The 22,586-nt window shown below is 42.7% G+C and overlaps 2 protein-coding genes across 4 annotated transcripts in view; one reads left to right on the top strand and one right to left on the bottom strand.

The window, feature by feature from the left end:
- The window catches only part of SP110 (SP110 nuclear body protein), a 42,388-nt gene extending 41,296 nt beyond the window's left edge, over positions 1–1,092 (bottom strand). For all 3 annotated transcript variants that reach the window (XR_008667095.1, XM_055346113.1, XM_055346114.1), the window contains exon 1: positions 957–1,092. Coding sequence is in view for 2 of the 3 variants with exons in the window: in XM_055346113.1 (XP_055202088.1) it covers positions 957–976 (20 nt within the window). In the remaining variant the exon portion in view is untranslated. The remainder of the gene's footprint in view (positions 1–956) is intronic.
- A 37-nt stretch (positions 1,093–1,129) lies between these two features.
- Positions 1,130–22,586, top strand: part of SP140 (SP140 nuclear body protein) — a 64,528-nt gene continuing 43,071 nt past the window's right edge. Inside the window, 7 exon segments of the mRNA XM_055346112.1 lie at positions 1,130–1,202; positions 2,922–3,051; positions 9,361–9,444; positions 14,000–14,177; positions 15,114–15,282; positions 17,535–17,618; positions 21,832–21,915. Of these exon segments, the coding sequence (XP_055202087.1) occupies positions 3,002–3,051; positions 9,361–9,444; positions 14,000–14,177; positions 15,114–15,282; positions 17,535–17,618; positions 21,832–21,915 (649 nt within the window). The 5' untranslated portion in view covers positions 1,130–1,202; positions 2,922–3,001.

Raw genomic sequence — 22,586 nt, 5'->3', positions numbered from 1 at the left:
ACGTCGGGCTCCCAGTGCATGGAGCCTGCTTCTCCCTCTGCCTGTGTCTCTGCCTCTCTCTCTCTCACTGTGTGCCTATCATAAATAAATAAAAATTAAAAAAAAAAAGTCTTAAAAACGGATAAGCAAAAGACAAACATCCATGTAGAAAATTTTTCAAAAAGAAAGAAGAAAGAAAGAAAGAAAGAAAGAAAGAAAGAAAGAAAGAGTGTCAGACAGACAATAAGCAATTAGGTCAAGTGTGCAATAAATATATAAGAAAACATGGCAATTCACTAGTAGTTGCAACAGCACAGAAGAAGATAACTTTATAATGTTTACCTATCAAATTGTCCGACATAAAGAATGAAAGCAATAATCAGAGATGTTCCTGGTGAGATTATAAACAGGTCCAAATGTTCTGGAGGCTAATTTAACAATCAAGGTCAAATGTTCTAAAGTATGTATTTCCTTGAGTCCCAAATTTCACTTCTAGGAATTTATTTCAAGGAAGCAATTATAAATGTGCTTAAGAAAAATATATAAAAAGTTCACTAGAGAGGAAATTAAATGTTCTCTCCCTATTGTCTCTTTTCCACCAACTACTGCTAGTCACTTGGGCAATGGATAATAATTGAATTAATTGCGCATTTGGGGCAGAGTGTAAATCACAGAGCACAGAAGAGGACAGTAGAGAGCAAATCCCAGTTCTGTTCACAACAGTGGGCTAAAATACAGGGAAAAAAGAGTTGAGTTGTGTCTCTGCTCCCTCCACCACTCCCACGTCTGTCCCCCTTTCTCAGAGTCTCTGGTTAAATCCCACATGCCTCTCTATCTTTGGAAGACAATATTTTACAAAGAGAGAGGCTCACAGTTTCAATAGTTGAGTTCCACCCTGTAGCTGCTGCCAGGAAATTAACTATCAGAGCTCAACCACCAAAAAAATGAAGAATAAAGCAGCTGAGACAAAAACCCACCTGGATGCTAGGTCTGCCATCTGCTCCTTCCCCTTTCACCAGTCCAGGGGCTGGGCCCTGGGATCACTCTTGGAAGACGGAGAAAACAGCAGGGAGATGCCAGTGGGTGAAACAGGAAGTCTGTGCTTTGCCACATGCAGTGAGGGCCAGGCTTCCGGAGAAAAGAAAAGTGAAAGTATTTGGAGCACGTCGAGCAGGAAGCTGAAGACGGTGCCTGAGCCTCCCTCCATCTCCCTCCAGACACTTGTGAGGTTCCTGGGGTGTTTGGGGGAGGTGGGGGCGCTGCCATCCAGACCAGCCTGGGGAGGGGCGTGCAGAGGGGAGGAGGCATAGGGGTCCAGCCCCAGGGGCCACAGGAGCTGTACTGGGAATCTACTATCTGTGTGTTTCCCTTCTCACTTCTGCTTCCCCAGGACTTGCCCTTACTCTGTACTTTTTTTGGGGGGTGGGCATGAAAATGTTCCCATACTGAATTGTGGTGATGGTTATACGACTGAATAAATTTACTAGAAATCATCAAGCTTTAGAAAACAAGCAAAAGGGGAGGGGAGGGGACTCAGAAATGCCCAAAATTTGTCAGGATAAAAATATTGCCTAAGAAAGTTGAGATTACAGGGAACCTGAATATAATCTGAAGTCATGCAGAGGTAGGCGGACCTCTGGGCAGGAAAGTGGCCAGGGGCCAGGCAGGCATTTGAGGGCTGGGGATGTGAAGTCAGCTCTAAGGCAGAGCCGGGGCTGAGAGAAGACACTAGAACAGTCACTTCAGGGAAAGCAATATATCCCCTCCACACACCCTTTAAAGATTTCCTTATGTACACTGGCATGTAAGGCCTCTGAGAAACCCCATAACATAGAAATTAGTTTAACTTTATTTAAATCAATAATTAGCAAATGTGTTATACCCATGAGTACCCCTTACCAGGACATCCATATGCTCCTCGGGAAAAAAAAAAAAAAAAGATGGGAAAAACAGTTCTGGGGTCTCAGAAGCCTTGAAACCAAGGTTCACCTGTTTGAATGAGAGCCCTTCCATGCTTGCTATGGAGGCACCAGCATGGCCGAGCAGATTCTAGAGTAACAGGCCCAGCCCTGGTGCTGGTAGGTCACCACTGTAAGGATGATAGAAGCCTAGGAGCCTCAGGAGGTCCATGGTAATGGAAGGAGGCCCAGGAGTCAACGTGATGCCCACTGCTGAGGAGAGGGTGCTGTGGTGCCCCAGCACTCCAGAGCACACAGAACTGTGCAGTGCAGGGACGTGGGCAGTGAGAGGGATTTGGACCCCAGCTGTCACACCTCATTTACGTGAAGCCCTCCGCTTACCCTGGAAAACCCTTTCATGGACATTGGACATCCCAGCCTGGAACCAAGAATCTCCTCCTTTAGACCTGCCAAGAGATAGATTAGGCAAAGGAAAAATAAAAACAAAAACCGACAGGAGTGGAAACATAAACGCCAGATTGGACAGAAATGATTAAACTGGAAAAAGATGTGAATAAAGAAAAAAGATGTTTTTATCTAAGCAACACATGCTTGGGAATAATGGGAAAAATTCAGCTGTTATTTCAATGACATACGTACTGAGAATTTACTAAAATTATGTATAATTCCTTTTTAGCTCAATTTTATTGAGGTATAAAACACATTCATCTTAAGTGTACATTTAACTTGATGAGTTTTAGCAAATGTAATCATAATTACAATTAAGATACAGATCATTTCCATCATTCCAGAAAGTTCCCTTGTATCCTTGGCAGAGAGCCTCCTCCCCCACCCCAGCATCAGGCAACCACTCATGTGCTTCCTATACTATAGACTCTTTTCGTCTGTATCAAAGTCTTACATAAATGAAAAACATACAATATGTGCCACACATATTTTGATGTGTGGCTTCTTGGGGTCATCATAATGCTTTTGAGAGTCACCTCTGTTGTTGAGGGTCAATAATTTATTCCTCCTTAGCAGGTGTGCTGGCCAACTCTTGTTTGTCCTGTCCGATCACCATGATGTCATGAAGGTAATCAATCGGTGTGACGTTCTGTGGGATGTCCAGGTGGATCCAGATCTCTTTGAATGATATTATGACAAGAGGCAGGTGAGTTAATATAACCCCAAGACAAAACTGTAAATGAATGCTCTTTTCTGTCAAACTTTCTGATCCTCCTTTCTAACCAGAATGGAAGGAGCGTATTTGCCAAATCAATGGCCACGCACCATGTGCCCAAGGGCCGTGGAGTGGCCTGGGCTGGGGATTTTACTGCCCAGACTGCTTATTTGCTTATCCCCAGTCTTTGGCCTTCCTGTAAATTCTGGGAGTTACCCAGTATACGTCTAAGAAATTGATTTCCTGCCTGGGTGTCAGTTTTGGTACTCATACCCTGAAACTCTAACTGCTTAAAAGTTGGTATCAGAGAATGAATTGTGGGCAATGAATCTGCAGAAATTTGACCAATATGAGCTTGGTTATCTGATCTCCCTGGACATATAAGTAGTGGACATCCCATTACTGTTCAAAGATGGGAGTTTGGTAGACTTTGGCAAGCAGGGGCAAAGCGCTGGTTTGTGATCAGGACTCTGCAGTTCACTTTCCCTATCCCAAGTACCAGATCTTAGCATGCTTAGCAAAATGGAGAGGAATTTTTCAGGTAGAAAGAAAGCATTGACTGGCCTTCAGAGATTACCACCTACTTGCCCTAAGTTTGGTGGGAAAACAGAGAAAGGAGGGAGGCCAGAATCTTATCCCATAGGTCATAGGGAAGAGAAAGAAAACAACTCTACCCCTGTGTTAGGGACCAGGGACTCTCTGATGGGCATAGATGGTCTTGGTCCAGGATCTGTTATCTCAGGGAAATTGATTCTCTAGTGAATATAGAGAAAAACAAGATGGTGGGAGATACAAGCTAAAATTCCAGCTTATTGTTATTTGGGCTAACGCAGGATACTGCAAACTAAGACTTGCTTGTAAACTTGATGGGAGTACCCCTGAGAAATGCCAAGGACCTTGTGCTTCTAAGCAAGAGAAACTGGCACATTTATATCATTGCCCAGCTGAGTGGTGGCCTGGGTCTGCCTGCTGCTTAAGGGCAGGAAGAGGAGAGACAGGGGACACCCCAGTGGGCTCTTGCAGTCCATGCCAGGCCTTGTCTGGGCCACCGCGCCCCATGTGAGAGAACAGCTATGCCCAACAGAAAGCCTCAGCCGAACAGCCTCTTTCTCCCACCAAGTGAGAGAGGGAGAGAGAAAGGACGGGCAGTGGGTGCCGGCAGGCAGTCCCATGTGTGCAGCCCCTGGTAGGCGCATGCTGCCCCCACCCACTGGCAAAGACTTCCCCTGAAATCTGGAATCTGTCCCCCAGATGGATGCTTACTTCTTTGGAGGAAAGAAGAGCAGAAGTGGGCAGCAGGGTAGAAATCTCTGGCCCCCTATACTTTGCAAACAGATCTATGCTAATTCCTAGCACATCTAGAATGAGCCAGAATGGGACACTTGGGTGGCTCAGCAGTTTGGCGCCTGCCTTCAGCTCAGGGCGTGATCCTGGAGACCCGGGATGGAGTCCTGCGTCGGGCTCCCTGCATTGAGCCTGCTTCTCGCCCTGCCTGTGTCTCTGACTCTCTCTCTCTCTCTCTCTGTGTGTGTGTGTGTGTCTCTGATGAAAAAATAAATAAATAAAATCTTTAAAAAAATAGAATGAGCTAGAAGAAGCAGGATTCGGTAAAACATACTTTGGAAAAATCCTGCTTTGCTTCTGGCTCCCCAGGCCTTGCCTGCTTAGGCCCACCGCTCTGACCAAGGCCCTGGATTCTACGGGTGCCCTGGCTCCCATTTGCCTGCCTTGGATCCATTGTCCTTTCTGGATTTCTAGTCCTCCGGTTTTGTTCACTGTACTTGTGCTTTGCTCCCACTTCTTTTTCTTCCAAGTTTATGCTGATCCAGTGTGTTTTTGTAAGTTGCTTCAAATCTTTTACAGCATGAAGGCCGGCTATGTGTAAAAAAAAAAAATTATGCACAAACACAAATGTGATGCACTTGGTAGCTAACATCACATTGTCCTTTAAGGTCTAGTAATGTCAGTGTCAACCCCAAACCCTTTCTTCATCAACCATGAGAAGCTTGTCACCCCAATTTCAGTGACTAGTTGAAGCACAGTTTTTTTCTAATCACCCTGGCATTTGTAAAGTGCCTGTGTATTCAAGAAAACTCAGACTGGCAGGCCAGGCATCTCTGCACAAACTTGGCACTTCCCTCTCGTTGCAGGAGTGTGGACTTTTCTCCGGCCTCTGGCTGCTTTCCAGCAATTTTGAGGAACCTCTTTCCCACCTTATAACCCGGAGCATTTTTGCCCTTCTCAGCCCCAAGTCCAGTCCAGGTTGAGTACTGTACCTGGCCAGTCCACCCTTCCAGAGAAGACCTGAAATGTCTGGCTTTCCTTCTTCCCTCTCACGATCACCTGAGCAGAGAGGCAGGGGCAAACGTGGAGGTCACTTCCTGCCCACATGTACTATGCCCTCTCACCTGGAAACAACCTGAATCCAGCTGAGACCTTTTTGCTCTCTCTTTCCTTTGCATGAGCAGTGACCCATCTATCATGGAAATCCAGGAGGCCCTGCTCCTCCCTCCCTGGGGCTGAGAATTGCCCTAGAGATTGGGCAGTGGGGAAGCTAGGGTGGGTATAGCTGCATCACCCTGTTCAGCAATTTCGCTTTTACCCTTTGGGTGCGACACACAAGAGATCAATCAACTGGTAGACCTTCTCCTCAGAGCTCCCAGAAGGCACAAAGGCAGGAAGCGTCTGCTGCAGGTTGATCCTGGACCAGCTCCATGACTCGGTGGGGTGGAAGCTGGCAGGTGGAGGCAGCCGGTTCAACCACTGGCCAGTCCTCACCTCTTGTTTTTGTTCCCCATCTCCTGTTAAGGTCGGCATCCGCAGTGGTTATGTCTGTCTTCACATTCATCCCACAGGAGTAGGACAGAATGAGATTACACATAAATAAATAATAGGGACATTAGATTTCTTAAATCACAGCAGATTGGCTGCTGGGGAAATGTGGGTCCACCTTGACTCATATCACCTTATTTCCTTGCAAAAGCCATGCAGCTGGACTGGCGTTGGTGGATCTGTCTGGTCCTCCTGAGGCCTCATCACTGCAGGGTTCTATGACTCCCATGCCCTACGAATCTTCTCATTTTCCCCATGCCTCCTCTCTCCCTACCCCGACCCCAAATGACAACTCTGCCTAGAAAAGTTCCTTTTAGAAAAAGTAAAATTGAAATTAGATGCTTGTTGTCAAACTTCCGGTTTCTGGGTGGTGGGGGAAAGTTCTGCTCAGAGTCCCTCTGAGCAGGCTTCTGAACACCAACAAGTGAGGGGAAGTGGAAGTAGACCCAATATTAGCAAATGCAACTAGGTGGGGAGGGAGCCGTTCCTTTATGTGTTCTGGGTTGTTAACACATTTGACTAGGGAAGGAAGGGAGTTGTCTTTTAAAGATACAAGGCAGACACATCAACACGTTCTTATTAAAAATTAAAGCAAGGTGAAAGTGTATGGAAACCACTCTAACCCAGGATCTAATGCTGTCTGGGTCCCAAGAAGGCACCAGCTTTGATACCAACAGCTGCAGCCAGGTAGGTGCTCAGCACCCAGCATCCTCACTCTGGCAGCCGGGGATGCGGCCCGCAGCTGCTCCTGCACCTGTTTCCGAGAGATGGGAGATGATAATGTCTGTCTTCTCCCTTTCCTTTGTTAGCTTTGCTAGAAGTTTATCAATTGTATTGATTTTTCCAAAAAAAAAAATCAGCTTTTGGCTTCATTGATATTCTGATATTTTCCTGTTCAGTTTCATTGATTTCCACTCTAATTTTTAGGATTTATTTTTCTGCTTGCGTTTGATCTCAGTTTCTCTTTTTTGTCTAGTTTCTATAGGTAGATGCTTAGATTATTCATTTAGATCTTTCTTAAAAAAAAGAAAAAGAAAAAGAAAAAAGGACACCTGGGTGACTCAGAGGTTGAGTGCCTGCCTTTGGCCCAGGGCATGATCGTGGAGTCCTGGGATCGAGTCCCACATCGGGCTCCCTGCATGGAGCCTGCTTCTCCCTCTGCCTGTGTCTCTGCCTCTCTCTGTATCTCTCATGAATAAATAGATCAATCAATCAATCTTTCTTCATGTCTAATATGTGCATTCAATGCTGTGCATTTCCCTCTGAGCACTGCTTTTGTTACATGCCACAAATTTTCATAAGTTGTGTTTTCATTTTCCCTTAGCTCAAAATATTTTGCAATTTCTCTTGAGATTTCTTCTTTAACCCTAGAAGTGTGTTCTTTAACTCCAGGTATTTGGAGAGTTTTCCAGCTATCGGTTATTTCTACTTTTATTTTATTGTGCTCTGAGGACATATTTTTAAATGATTTCTATCCCTTGAGATTTGTTAGGGTACGTTTTATAGCCCCAAATATGGCATATTTTAGTAAATATTCCATGCGAGCTTGAGGGGTATGTGTATTTTGTTGTTGAGTGGAATCCTCTATAAATGTCAATTAGATCAGACTGATTGATGGTGCTGTTCAGGTCAACTGTATTCTTACTGATTTTCTGCCTGCTTGATCTATTAATTACTAAAATAGGGGCATTGGCATCTCCAACAATTGTAGTGGATTTGTGTTTCTTCTTGTAGTTCTGTCAATTTTTGGATCATGTACTTTGATGCTACTTTGTTAGTTGCATGCACGTTAAGGATTGCTGTGTCTTCCTAGAGAAATTGCCCCCTTTATCACTCTGTAATGCTCCTCTTTGGCTCTGAGAATTTTCCTTGTTCTGAAGTCTGCTTTGTCCAAAATTAATATAACTACCCCAGCTTTCCTTTGATTAATGTTGGCATGGTACATCTTTTTCCATCATTTTACTTTGATCCTATCTGTGGTTTTATGTTTAAGGTGGCTTTCTTATAGACAGTATATAGTTGGGTATTTTTTTGTTTTGTTTTGTTTTTTTCACTCTATTGATCTTTGTCTTTTTTTTAAAGATTTTATTTATTTACTTGACAGAGAGAGAGGGAGAGAGAGAGAGAAAGAGCACAAACAGGGGGAGTAGCTGGCAGAGGGAGAGGGAGAAGTAGGCTTTCATCTGAGCAGGGAGCCTGATGCAATGCGGGGCTCAGTCCCAGGACCCTAAGATCATGACCTGAGCCAAAGGCAGACACTTAACCCCTTATGTGACTGAGCCACCCAGGTGCCCCAATTTTTGTATTTTAATTGTATTGAGATCATTCACATTCAGAGTATTCGTGTAGTTGGATTAATAATGAATAGAAAGTAGTTTGCAAAAGTTTTCTACTCGTTATTCTTATCTTTGTTTCTACTTTTTCTTCCTTTCTTTTTCTGCCTTTTATGGTTTTAATTGAACATTTTATGACCCCATTTTCTCTTCTCCTCTAGCATATGAATTACACTTCTTTTAAAACATTTTTAGTGCTTTCCCTAGAGGTTGCAATATATATTTACAACTAGTCATATCAGTTATTTATTTACTTATTTATTTATTTTTATTTTGCTTGACACCATTCATTTTCTTCATATCCATCCTTTCAAATTACACTATCCTGCTTCATGGGTTATGCATGCATCTTATGACAGAATGTGACAAACTTCTCTCTCCTGTCCTTACCAACATTGCTGTTGTCATTTTGCTTTTCCAAATGCTTTAATCACGTAGTTGGTATTATTACTTTGAACAAACAGCTATCTTTTAGATCCAATTGAGAATGGGAAATTAGTCAGAACTCCAAAAGCTAGCTTTTGTTCATGTAGATTACATCGATTGATATTTACCAATTAAGAATTGAAACTTTGAGCACCTAAATATTTATTTGTTCATTAAAAAAAATAATAATGAACTCATTACCTGCTAATATAAATGACATATTTTATGAAAAGTAACAGTGTTTTTTACTTTATTTTCTAAAATATAGTAAATTAGTAAGAAGATTAGCAAGGTTTTATTTTTCACAGATCTCTTTAATAGTTGGCTCAGTAGAAGACAGCTGGATTCTTCGAGTGGCTCTGCATTCAATCTGCTGTGATGCCACAGAACACATAGCCTCTGGGAAGTTCCACTAAACATGTGTGACAGGACAAGAGAGAAAAGGGTTAATAAGACCTTAGTACTATTATGAAAACAGTTTTGACCCTGGTCATACCTGAAAGGGTCTCACACAATCCCAGGGGTCCCTGGACCATACTTTGAGAATCACTATTTTAAAATAATTTTTGAGACATGCTTTTGTTTTCAATAAAATCTATGGGCTTTAGACTAAAATACTAATCAGTATTTTAACTTATTTTAGTGATCCTTGTCATTTCTTATGTAACCAAACTTTGCTGGTACTGATTTCTTAATTCTCTTATTGTAGCACATCATCAAATAATTTGTCCCAGAGAGTGTGTCGGAAGAAAGGAGTAGATTATTCTATTGGAAAAACGATGCCAAAATCTTGGTGAGTCACTGGCCTCTGCTTCAGGGAAGCCTCTCCTTGGACTCTGTCTCTGGCTGATGAGTAGCTGCCATCTGAAATGACAGCCACTGTAACAGAGGAACAGTGAGCATGACTGATCAGCTGTTAGCTCAAAATTCTGCCAAAGTGATACCTATCAGTCCAAGGCGGCAGGGAGATGCAATCTTACTCTTGCCCAGAAGTAAAGAACATGGCACTGAAAATTGTGCGACCAACACAAATGGTGCAGGAGTGAAATATTTTCTGAGCCCTTGCACAACTGTTTGTTTTAATTGAAGTTTGATTGACACACGCTGTTACAGTCATTTCAGATGTACATTATGCTCTGCTCACCACAGTGTACCTTGCATAAATATTTTGCCTCCACACATGAATAACTGATCAGGGTATATATTTTTTAGTCATTTCCTTTTGCCTCTGAATCTGTAGATTTGCATAACTGTTTTAGACATAGAGGGTTTCGAGTTTAGTTGCTGGAGTTCCCCCACCTGCCCCTTGAGAGTTGTTACCAGCTGTGCTCTGGGAAAATTCTCTCCTTATTTTATAAGCATTTTAGCTAATCTTCTTGTCTTATTTTTTAAAAAAGATTTTATTTATTTATTCATGAGAGACATACAGAGAGAAAGAGAGAGAGAGGCAGAGACACAGGCAGAGGGAGAAGCAGGCTCCATGCCGGGAGCCCGACGTGGGACTCGATCCCCTGTCTCCAGGATCAGGCCCTGGGCCCAAGGCAGCGCTAAACTGCTGAACCACCCATCATTTTAAATTTCCAGGCCCATTGTCTTATTTTCTGATCTTTTCTTTATAGCATCCTGGACCATTCGTAGGTTACTACTTGTTTTTAGGAAAGTCTCTTCTGTCCCCAGCACTATTTCTATGTAGGCTGGGGTAATTTTTGTTCTTTGCTCATCTTGATTCCGCTCCATCCTGTGGTAGGTTTCACAAATGTGTGTGGCCTATTGTTTGTTCCTACTTAAGGGAGAGGCACTGAAAAGCTATTTTGCAACTCCATTTGTTGAGATGGGCTTGAAAACCTGTGGTCTGGGCTGTGTGAATCCCAAATGTCTGAAGATGAAAGACTTTTTTTTTCCTGTAGTCATCTAATATTTTTCTTAGGAAGCAGCCTCTAGTCTCTTGCCTGGATGTTAGTGCACCACACGGTGGAGTCAGAGAGGAGCTGGGGAGCAGATCATTTAAGAATTTAGGATTTTAGGATTGCTGGCTCACACTTTCATCTCCCTTCCAGGCTCCATTTGCCTCTGGGAGGCTGCAGGACACACTGGGCCCTTTCCTTGCCTATGGGATTATCTGCCACTGGCCACAGCAGTTAGCCTCAAATCACTTTTCTCTTCCAAACTTTGGTTTCAATTTCTCATCTAACTCCCTTTCTTTAGTCATTGTGCCTCTAATTTCCTTACTCTTATTTTAGGGAGTCCTCTGTCTGAGGGGAGCAAAGCACTTGTCTGTGGTCAACTATCTTTAACCAGAAGTATTTTTTATTTTTTAAAGGAATTCAGGGAAGGAATGGGCTTCATTCTATGCTAATACTATATGAAAGGGAAATTCCAATAACCCTGTTATGGTGGGATTAAAAAAAAATCTTATAAGCATTTACACCTTTTAGAATTTCAAAGAAGTTTATCAAGATATTGTCAGCAAAGGGAACCACTTATCCTGTAGAACCAGAATTACAAAGCTTTTTGAGTTTAAAAATTACTTTTCCCAGGTATGACCATATGTTTGGAATCTAGGGGTCTTTCAGGCCTCCAAGAAGAGATAACACTTCCACGGCAGGTTTAGATACAGAATGACAAGTCCTACTTTTGAATATACACACAAGTCTCTCTATCAAACTGGAGAAAACCACATATTCTTGTGACTGTTAATCGAAACCTTACAGAGGGGTGTCTTTGACCTGATTTTACGACGCGGAATACCAATCTTGCTCCTGCATCATAGATGGGAGAGATCTACCTCTGTTGCGTCTTTTCCTTGAGATTTCTTCTTTTTGTAGCTAGCTAAGAAGACTTCCTGTTCAATTGTTCTACACGCTCAACACACACATCCTATTCAAGCTTCCCCACATCCTATAAATGGATACCATTACTACTCTTGTGTCACATCAGGCAACTGAATCTCACAAAGTTGGTCAAGGCTGGAGCAAGTAAGAAGCCCAGCCAGGTTGTGTCCTCAAATAATCTGCATCCAGAGCCTGCACTTGCGTTTGTGTAAATTCATTACGGAGTGGGCAAATTGGGGCGCCTGGGTGGCTCAGTCGGTTGGGTGCCCGCCTTCGGCTTGGATGGTGATCCTGGAGTCCCGGGATCAAGCCCCGCGTTGGGGTCCTGGCTCAGTGGGGAGTCTGCTTCTCCCTTAGGCCCTCCCCCTGCTTGTGCTCTCTCTCAAATAAATAAATAAATAATATTTAATAAAAAAAAGAAAGAAAAGGGGAACTTGAACATGCTTTTGCAAAACTATACCTTCCCTTCCCTGTTTATAATACCACACAGTGGGGTCAATGAACAATCTGGAATAACCAAGAATGATCTCGCTCTGTCTAATAGAGGCAAACCACCGATGGAGCATATTAGACAGGAGAATGTGAGGGAAAGCTCTCAGAGGTGATGACCAAGCTATTCTTGAAAAAGAGGAGGGTTCTTCTAGGCAGAGGATATTCAGGGTAGTATTCTGCTTGCAGAATGCATTCCTTGCAGGGTTTCATCTAAGTCAGTGATTTTGAGAGACAGTCTGAGAAAGAGAGAGAGAGAGTGCACAAGTGGGCGAAGGAGCAGAGGGAGAGGGACAAGCAGATGCCAGGCTGGGCGTGGAGCCTGACTTGGGGCTCAATCTCACCCAAGACATCATGACCTGAGCCAAAATCAGGAGTCAGCCACTTAACCAATTAAGCCACTCAGGCGCCCCAACTAAGTCAGTGATTTTAATTGTATAATATACAATGGAATCTCCATAAACACACCAGACAGGACAGGATAAAGGGAAAGAACCCGGGGCACAGGTCAAGAGGACTTTTCTGCCTTGATGCCAGACCATATGTGTTACGTGTATTCTTTTAACTGCAGAAAAAGCTTCCTAATATAGATAAAAGCGAAGTAAAGTTGGCTTGACAGCCATATTGGCTGAAATTCTGAAGCATGACAATTCTCAGAGTCTATGAAGGTACAGAGAAAAACTCTCATGAAATCCTGGCAGGGCTGTAAACTAATCAGTTTGAAAAATAATTTAGCAACTTAAAGATTTGAAGGTAGTAGACCCAATGAGCCTGCAATTCACTTCTAGATACAAATGCTAAAGAAATCGGGATGCCTGGGTGGCTCAGCGGTTGAGCGTCTGCCTTTGGTTCAGGTCATGATCCTGGAGTCCTGGGATCGAGTTCCACATTGGGCTCCCTGCATGGAGCCTGCTTCTCGCTCTGTGTCTCTGCTTCTCTCTGTGTGTCTCTCATGAATAAATAAATAAAATATTTTTTAAAAAGAAATGATTGTCATATACATGTAAGGAGATATAAACAAGGATGGTCTCCAAAATACTGTTCATAATACCAAAAAAAAAAAAAAAGGATAGACCTAAACATTTACCAGTAAAGGATTATTAGGTAAATATTGTCCATATTTATGTAAAATATTCCTACACAGCAGTTAAAACGTACTGATTTGAATTAAAATATCAGTATGGATGCCTTGTAAATATCATGATACATGGAAAAAGGCAAATAACGGGCATACCTTGTTTAAGATAGACTTGCCGATCAGTAGTAGGTTCTGTAATATTACCTTAGTTGTTTTTTTATTTTTTTGTGTGTGTGTGAACTTTTAAAAACAATCTGCATTAGTCAGGGTTCTTCAGAGAAACAGAAAAGATAAAATGTGTCTGTGCGTGTGTAAAAGAGATTTATTATAAGGAATTAGCTCACATGAATACGGATGTTGGCAATTCCAAAATCTGCAGTGCGGGCTGGCAGACTGGAGCCCCAGCAGAGCCAATGGCACAGTTCAAGTCTGAAAATGGTCTGTTGGTGAATTCCTTCCTTCATGGAGAGGTCAGTCTTTTTGTTCTATTTGGGTCTTCAATTGATTAGACGAGGCCCACCCACCTTATAGAGGGCCTGCTTATTCAAAGTCCATCAATTTAAATGTTCATCTCATCCCCAAACCTGTTCCAAATTGACACATTAAGTTCACCATCATGGTATCCTATCAATTCCTATAGAGATACTAACACTTTTAAGTCCAATGTTTTCCCTAGAAGGTTCAGGTTAAGTCTTTTTCGGTAGTTTTGGTTCCCACAGGATGAACTCTTTCACTGTTACAAATGAGTCTTTCTTAAGCTAAGTGTCTTCTACTGCACCCTTGACTACTCTCCCAGTATAAATGAATTCCATTTATGCTGGTCCTTCCACAAGAACACACTTGGATACGTGTTGGCTCTCCCTTGACTATCTTTCATGTCTAAAATCACCCATTACAAGCCTCTTGGAAACTCAAATGTCATGTTTTTGTATTGTGTCCTTGTTTCCCAGGATGCTCACAGGGAGCCAGAACCCAGAAGACCAAACGTCAGAGGAGCAGGTTTTCTACGAGTTCATTTTTAGGCTCTTCAAAGAGAATAAGGTGGAGATTGCAAGTGCAATAAAAAAGCCATTTCCTCTCCTTATGGGCCTCCGAGACCGTGGCTTTATCCCTGAGCAGATGTATGAGGTAAGGAGACTTTTCTTATGATACCAGCTCCACCAATGTTATGCCAGACTGCGGGGTGCAATGAACAGGCCGAGGGGCCTCCTGGAGACTCCCACCATCCTCTAAGTTAGGAGGTGACAGGAGAAACAGCATCACAGAAAACATCCCTTCTTCTGAGGGAAGTGTAGCGGGGGAAGGGTATGGCGGTGGAGATGTGGCTGCATTGGAACTGGGAATGCTGCATAGGTATAGTGCATCTTGGGTACATTAATACAATCTCGTTAATAGTAACTAAAAGCAAATAAGCGAGCTGGGCAATGTCTCATTACAGAGCCCTCTTATCTGACACACTTGAACCTAAGATTATTGAAACTCACAGGCAAGTTGGGTCCTATTAGGATAAATCCGGAGACAAATGCTTGCTGCTCTCTGTCCAAATCATTTTTTGCTCTTTAGACATTTCTGGAGCACTAGAACACAGGTGAAGGTTAATGGTGGGTCTTCCTGGAGACACTGAGGACAAGCCTTCTCTTGTCTTTATGAAGTTTTTTGCCCTTTGGACACGTTCATAGAAGGGGAGAGTGGTCAGTTGGTTTCCTGGAGCCCTTCAGGCCAGGTCAGTCCCAGGGCGAGGGCAGTGGTTGTTGTATGGTCAATAGAACGGCCTCTTGTTACCAGTCAGGGCCACTCTGGAAGCATTCTGGCCAGGCTCTTAAAGCCCCCACAATCATTAGACTTTGAAGGCACCTTAATTCTTCAGAATTCCCCTCTCAAGTGTGTATCAGTGTCGGAGAGGGTCAAATAAGAGTCTATTTTTGTAATGGAGGATATTTAAGAAGTCATCCAAACATGTGACATTCTAACGTTTCACAAGAGAACAGATGGTCTGGTTATGATCTGCTTCTTCTATAACTTGTAAATCCACAGCTACATAATTCTCCCTTCAATATTTTTAAGCATTTTCAAGAAGCTTGTAGAAATCTGGTCCCAGTGGAAAGAGTAATCTATGATGTGCTCAGTGAACTGGAGAAGACATTTGACAAGACAGTTCTGGATGCACTGTTCAGCAATCTTAACCTAAAGGCATATCCTGACTTACTTGAGATTTGCAGAAGCTTCCAAAATGGTAATTATAACTTTCCACAACCTCGGGGGATTCAAGCCCATCTCACTCACTGATTCATTCATTCACTCTTCATTAATGTTTGTTATTTATTGAGCAACTGCTACATGACAGGCACAGAATACAGTGGTGAAGAAAACACATGACCTGTGTCCTCATGGAACTTGCAACCGGTGGGGGTGACAGAGGTTAACCGAGTAACCCCACACATGATTGCTCGGCCAGGACCTGAATTTGATGCTGTGAACATAGGATTTGAGTTTCTACTTTTTGGTGGCAGAAGGCATGAATTAATGTGGTTTTGTAGGGAAGGAGGAAGCCTCTCTGTTACCTGTGGACTTGTTCAAAGATTAAAAAATTTCCTCTGTCTTAGAAAATATGTTATTTGGTGCAGTTGTGTGCCAACTTACTTCTCCAGACAAACAGTGGAGAAGTCACTAGAGAAGCCCAGCACGTACCTGTGCCTGCGGAGACGGCAGCTGGGAAGGGACCAGTGGCAGAGGCGTGTGGCGGTTGGAAGCTAATTCTGAGAAGGGAAGTCGGTGCGGATTTTTGAGGGCCTGACACCCAGTGCCAAGAAATTTGAAGTTTATTATTTGGGAAATAAGGAGGTAATGAAGGATTTTTAAGCAGAGAAAAGGTGAGAGAAGTCAATGTAAAGAATGAGATGTGCTGATTTGTGAAGAACATACCTTGATTAAAATAAAAGCTATAGTATTTCCACATTATGATATATCCAAGTCAGAAAAAGGCAAAAAAGAACTCAAACACCAATATAAATTCCAAGTCAGTATTATATGTGTAACCAAGGTGACCCCAGGTCATGGGTAGGAAGGAAAGGCACTTGTCACTGCCCACATCTCAGGGGCTCTGATCCTCTCCAGGCACTGTGGGGATCCCCTTCCCTGGACCCCAGCACCCACATCACACATGTTAGTTTCTGGGGCTCCCCGTGCTGAGGCTCACTGTCCCACCCTTCCCAGGGTGGTCACTGCTGGCGCCTCCTAGAGCCTGCTGTCCAAGGAAGACACGGGTCAGGGGTCCAAAGCCAAGAAGCTGGTAGGAAGGTTGTACAACGTGCAGAGACACCCACACTTGGGGCTCCCTCTGTGTTCCCAAGACCTCTGACTCACAAAGCATTTCCCCACATGCCCTCCTCCAGTGTTTGCCTGGACGAGAAGCCAGTGTGTCCTGCGGATGCTTTGCATCTTTGTTCTGATAGAGCCTTTAACCGTCACCTCTCAGTGGGTGCTGCTCCAGGACGTGTGCTCTGGTCATCTGTTTTTCTTGGCCAGCATCTTTCTCTATTTCTTGGATTTTTTTTCTCATGTTTTGAGAGTCTTGCTTTTCCATCTATCTTTGGCTGAGTTACCTTGGAAGGCAGCTGCGAAGCAGGGAGCCCTGGGCTGCGTTCCTGCACCTCTTGCTACCACTTCCTGGGGCCCTGGTACAGCTGCAGTGTTGACTTCAGAGGATACTCACTTCCTCTTTGTGCCTTGCAGAGTATCTTTTTGTTGTTTCCTGTATCTCTCCTCACCCATCTCACCCCAAGGAAATGCTAGTTCCTATTTTATTTATTTATTTATTTATTTAAATTTTTTTGTTCCTCTTCCTTTGTAACCAGGTTACCTGCCTTCCCAGATCTAAAGTCCTCTTTCTCCTTCCCACCCTCTTCCCTCCCTCCGTTCTTCCCTTCCTTTTTCTTTCTTTCTTTCTTTCTTTCTTTCTTTCTTTCTTTCTTTCTTTCTTCTTTCTTTTTTTTTCTTTCTTCTTTCTTTCTTCTTTCTTCTTTCTCTTCTCTCGTTTCTATGCTTCTTTGTTTCTTTCCCTTAAAACTTCCATCCTTAAAAGATGTTGGGGCTCTCTCTTTTTTTATACACATATAGGTCTATTTCTCTGTACCCACTACTTTTCTACTGATGAGATTCCTCTGCTGCTTCTCTATTGCCAGTTGCAAGACACATTCCATCTGTGTTGTTTATTTTAAATTAGTTTTCATTGTCCTAAATAGTTCATTGAACTGTTTACAACTTTTCCACCGTCCGTCCTTTCTTAAACCTTGTGAGATGCGTCTTGATGTGAAGCAGCATCCATTTCTGGTCCCGTGAGACCTGCTGAAGTCCAGGGTTCCCTGAGGACTGGAAGGCTCCTGCTGAACTGCTGGAGTGAAGGGTGTTCTTGGGGTGTGTAGTTGTTGACAGGAAGCTCCTGGTCACCGCCGGAGGTCTCTAACTGCCTTTCCTTCCTCTTCCCAGTGATTCGTGACAACTTCCATTATGAAGCCATGGATGAGGAAGAGACAAAAGAGGTGCTCGACTTCCAAATGCATCACAAGCTAGGTACTTGTGACTCCACAGGGACCTGTTCTCTCATCTGCTGAGAGATCAGGGAGGCTGAGCTCCTTGGTGGAGAGTGCTCCTTGGGGAGGGGTGCAGAAGGAGACCCTGTGTATGTGGGGGGAGGATAGAAGGTGGCCAGGCAGGTGGTGGGTTGTACGGGAGTATGGGATCCTAACTAACCAACCAGGTGTGGAATCCAAAAATGTTGCCAGGCAGATACAGCCATTCAGAAGATAGAACAGGAACACAAGAGCAGATCTTACTGTGACCACGAGGCATAATTAAGGAAAAGAGCTGACGGTGGTAATTGTGAGTTAAGAATTCAGTGGAAAAAAAAAAAGAATTCAGTGGATCTGGGAAGGGGTAAGTTTGGCACCAGGTAGCAGTTCCAAAGAGAAAGCCAAGAAGGAACTTCTGTAAATGCTTCCCATGATAAAAGGAAGGAAGGAAGAGGAGAGAGAGAGAGAGAGAGAGAGAGAGAAGTAATTGTGTGCAGAAGAGAATATGGAAGGAGTAGCCCTAGGTGGAAAAGAAAGAGAAGGGCACCTGTTGGCTCAGCTGGTTGAGGTTCTGACTCTTGATCATAGAATCCTGAGTTCAAGCTGTGTGTTGGTCTCCATGCTAGTTAAGAGAGAGAGAGAGAGAGAGAGAGAGAGAGAGAGAGAGAGAAGAGTGTAAAGGGGAGAAGAGAATAAAGGGCAGTAATCACTTAGCAGTGACAACAGTAGTGACCCTGACCTTTCTCAGTCCGCTAGGTGTAAGGTGAGCCCTCCCTATGAAGCAATTTGTTTATTGCTCACATATGAACTATGTACTTTTCTAAACAAGAGCCACCATTTTCAGCTTTTCAATCATCCTTTCATTCATATTATTACTAATAGCTGATCATTAAATTATAATGCACATAGCATTAATACCAAAAATTATGATTTCTTGCTAAGTCACTTTAGCCCCGGTATACCTTTACAAGTACTCTTCATTACAACCCTATTATAAGGGTTTTGCTATTCCCACTTCCCAGGAAAAGAAACTAAGGCATGAGGATATGAGTGATTTGTGCAAAGTGTCATGACTGGTCTAGGACTTGAACCTTCTCCTACACACCAGTTAAGGGCAAACATGCTGAAGCCTCACTGCCGGGCTTCACATCTGGCTCTACCCGTTGCCTACTTGGGCAAGTTACTTAATTTCTGTCTTCCAATGTAAACATTGAAACTATAAATCTCTATATCTCTGTCTATATCTCAAATAAGGTTGTTGGGAGAATTTCATGATTTAATATATGTGAAGCACTTACAATAATTTGTGGCACAAAGTAGTTGCTATATGTTTACTACTCTTATAATAATGTGTTTCTGACTCCAACAACTAGACATTTAATAACGCTCCAAATTTCAAGTCTTTTCTCCTCAGTCACCTGCTGAAGAGAAAATTATTTATCAGACTAGAGTAGCAGAGAGTGAAACAGTGTTTAAGCCCAAAAAAAGTTCTCCATCCTCAAGCCAAATGTCTACAATAAATTTACTTATTTGTTAAATGTCAGTTTTTTTTCCCTTTGCAAATGACCAATGTATGAAAAACCATAGAATATAACCAGCCTTGTAGAATGCCATTAATATGTATCCTCTCACTGGAATTTATATCTCAGGTATATAATTTTTTTGATGTATTAATACATTTATATAAAATTTGGATCCATTTTAACAATCACACTTATTCTTTTGAATGAAGTCAAATTGCTGAAAGCCTAAAATGTACATTAAAAAGTACAAAGCAAAAAAATAAATAAATAAATAAATAAATAATAAATAGTACAAAGCATATCTAAGGAGAATCATCTCCTACTGAGGGTAGTAGGAATGAGAATGGAGTGGTAGAGGATCAGTGGTAGCTGCTCATAAAGAATAAAAGAGCCTCAACATGAAGGAGAAGAAGACAAATGCCTCAATATTCCTGATGTCACCTGGTGACACCCTGCCTGCAGATGGAATCCCAGAGCAACTCAGGGATGGACAACAGATGAATACAACAGAAGGAGATCCATCTCATGACCCTGATGCTACACGAGAATGGAGGATATGGAAAACAAATGTGCCCAAAAATCTGAACAAGAAGTAAGGTTGACTGGTATTCAAACAGTTGCCTGGATGACTGATTCTGAGCAAGTATAGCACATATAGGGAGGGGTTACAGGCAGTGCCATGAGTTCATAGTTCAGAAATGAGGCCTCAAGGAACCACGAATGGGGCAGAGGTGTAGACCAGAGCCTGAGGCAAGGAGACATTTTTTTCACCAAGAAAGGGTGTCTGGTTTCTGTGGCAAAGGGAAGAAAGAAAAGACCACAGAGGGGCAAGGAGGGTAGGACACTATAAAGCATAGGCAGAGAGAACTGGAAGGGAAGATCTAGGGATTTGCCATAGAAAAAAGAAAGCTCTACTCCTACTTCATGCCATTCACAAAAAAATAGTTCAACTTGGATCACAAACCTCCAAGTTAAGGCTAAAACTATAAAGCTTCTAGAATAGAAGAAAGGAAAGTATCTTTGCAAGCTTAGGGTAGGCAAAAATTAATTATACAGAACACAAAAAACCTGGATGTAAAAGAAAAACATGGTTAAACTGGACTTCAGCAAAATTAAAAACGTGTGCTTTTCTAATCACACTGTTAAGGAAAAGGCAAGTCAGAAAGTGGAAGAAAGTATTTGCAATACACATCCCTCACAAAAGATTGCACCCAAAATATGTAAAGAACTTCCATGAACAAATAATAAAAAGACACACTACCAATTCAAAAGTGGACAAAAGACTTGAACCTAACTTTACTGCAAAAAATAGAAAATCTCCAGGAAGCACATAGACAAAGTGTACAATGACATTAACCATTAGGGAAATGCAAATTTAAACCCACAACAAGCTACCATTTACTCACTAGAATTGGCAAAATGAAAAAGACTGACAATACCAAATGTCGGTGAGAATATGGAGCAATTAGAGCTCCGTATATATATTGCCGGTAGGAATGTAAAGTGATATGATCACTTTGGAAAGCTATTTGTCAGCCTTTCATAAGCTAAATCTAAGTTGTGACTCAGCCATTCTACTCCTAGGTATCTACTCATGAGAAATGAAAACATGCGTTCACACAGAGATTTGCACAAGGACGTGTACAGTAGCTTTATTCCCAATAGCTTGAATATGGAACTATCCATCAACAGGTGATTAAATAAACAAACGATGATATATTTACAGAGTGGAGTACTACTCAGCAATAAAAAGGAATGAATTACTAGTATATGTAACAACAAGGAGGGATCCGAAAAACATTATAGTTGACTCTTAACACACCGCACGGGTGTTGAAAATCAGCATATAACTTTTGACTCTTCAAAAACTTAACTACTAACAGCCTGCTGTTGCCTGGCTGCCTTACTGATAACATAAATAGTCAATGAACACACATTTTTATATGTATTCTATACTGTATTCTTACAATAAAGTAAGCTAAGGGGCACCTGAGTGGCTTAATCGGTTAAGCATCTGCCTTCCTGCTCACGTCATGGTCCTGGGGCCCTGGGATCGAGCCCCACTCAGTGGGGAGACTGCTTTTCCCTCTCCCTCTCCCACTCCCTCGCCTTGTGCTCATTCTCCCTCTGTCAGATAAATACAATCTTTTAAAAAAGAAAGCTAGAGAAAAATGTTATTAAAAATTCATAAGAAAGAAAATACATGTACAGTATTGTACTGTAACAAAAATCCACATGTAAGTGGACCCATGCAGTTCAACCTTGTGTTGTTCAAGAGTCTAACGTGCACTGAGCCAAACAAGCCAGTCCGAAAGCCACATGATGTGTGACTCTACATGAGCATCGGGAGAGACAAGTACAGTTCCAGAAAAGAAGGACTTAATTAATGGTGATAAGAAATCAGAACCATGGTTGCTTACAGTGGGCAGAAACTGGCATGAAGTCAGCACATGGAGACTCTCTGGCATGGTGGAAACATCCCAAATATTGAAAATGGCCAGTAAGCACCACTGCAGTGTTGGTAAACAGAAGTTTTACACTTCAGTTAGGTGCATCTCAATGAAAAATAGGCAAGGAAGGCTTTGGTGAGCCCCAGGTGGGGTTCTTGGAGCTTGACCATCAGCTTGAGCACACAGAGGTCTCTTCTCTGGTCACTGTCTGAGTCTTGCCGTTTTCTTGTCCCCTTTCCAGAGTCCTGTGAACGCTCACTTCTCCAAGTGAATAACATCAGAGGGCTAGAAGACACACCCAGCTTACAGCCCCATGAAGGACCAGGTAACTATCATTCAACTTTGAATTCTGTATTAGATCTTTGTCTTTGTATCTTTTCAGAAGCAAAGCCTACATTTTGTCTCCTATCCCAGGCCTCTGCTAGTCCCCGCTTCTACCTGCCCTTACCTGCCCACGGATGGGACAGAGATGATGAGAAAAGGAATCTGAGCTCCTCCATAGAGAGAGAATTCAGTGATGGAGAATATAGAAAGAGAAAGAGGAAAGAAGTATTTAGGGGTAATAAAGGACAGATTACATGGATGGATCCACTTTTCCAAAAGGAACATGAACTCCCATCCTCTAGGGTGGGGAAGGGGGATAATATTCAGTTAACTTCAGAGACTGATTGAGAGGAATTTGGAGGCAGCACGCTATGTGTGGTCTGTGTGGGAGATGGTGCCCCTGGAGCTGGCCCGTGGGAGGTCGCTGGTACTGTAGACAAAGCCCGGCATGGCGTGTTGGAAATGGTGAGAGGGGGAACCAGGAGGATGCCAGCACACAGACGGATGGAAGGTCAAGGTAAAGTGGGAGAAGCAGCGATGGACAGGGAGGAAGTGGGAGACATAGCAGAGAGGAGATAAACTGAAAAAAGGCTCAAGGATCAGAGGTAAAAATTGAGAGAAAAATATACAGAAAGAGCAATATGGAGTGAAAATAAATCTTCAGGGCTCAGT

Source organism: Nyctereutes procyonoides, unplaced genomic scaffold (genome assembly GCF_905146905.1).
Source record: "Nyctereutes procyonoides isolate TBG_1078 unplaced genomic scaffold, NYPRO_anot_genome, whole genome shotgun sequence".
Taxonomy (NCBI): Eukaryota; Metazoa; Chordata; class Mammalia; order Carnivora; family Canidae; genus Nyctereutes; species Nyctereutes procyonoides.
This window is presented reverse-complemented; position numbering and strand designations above follow the sequence as displayed.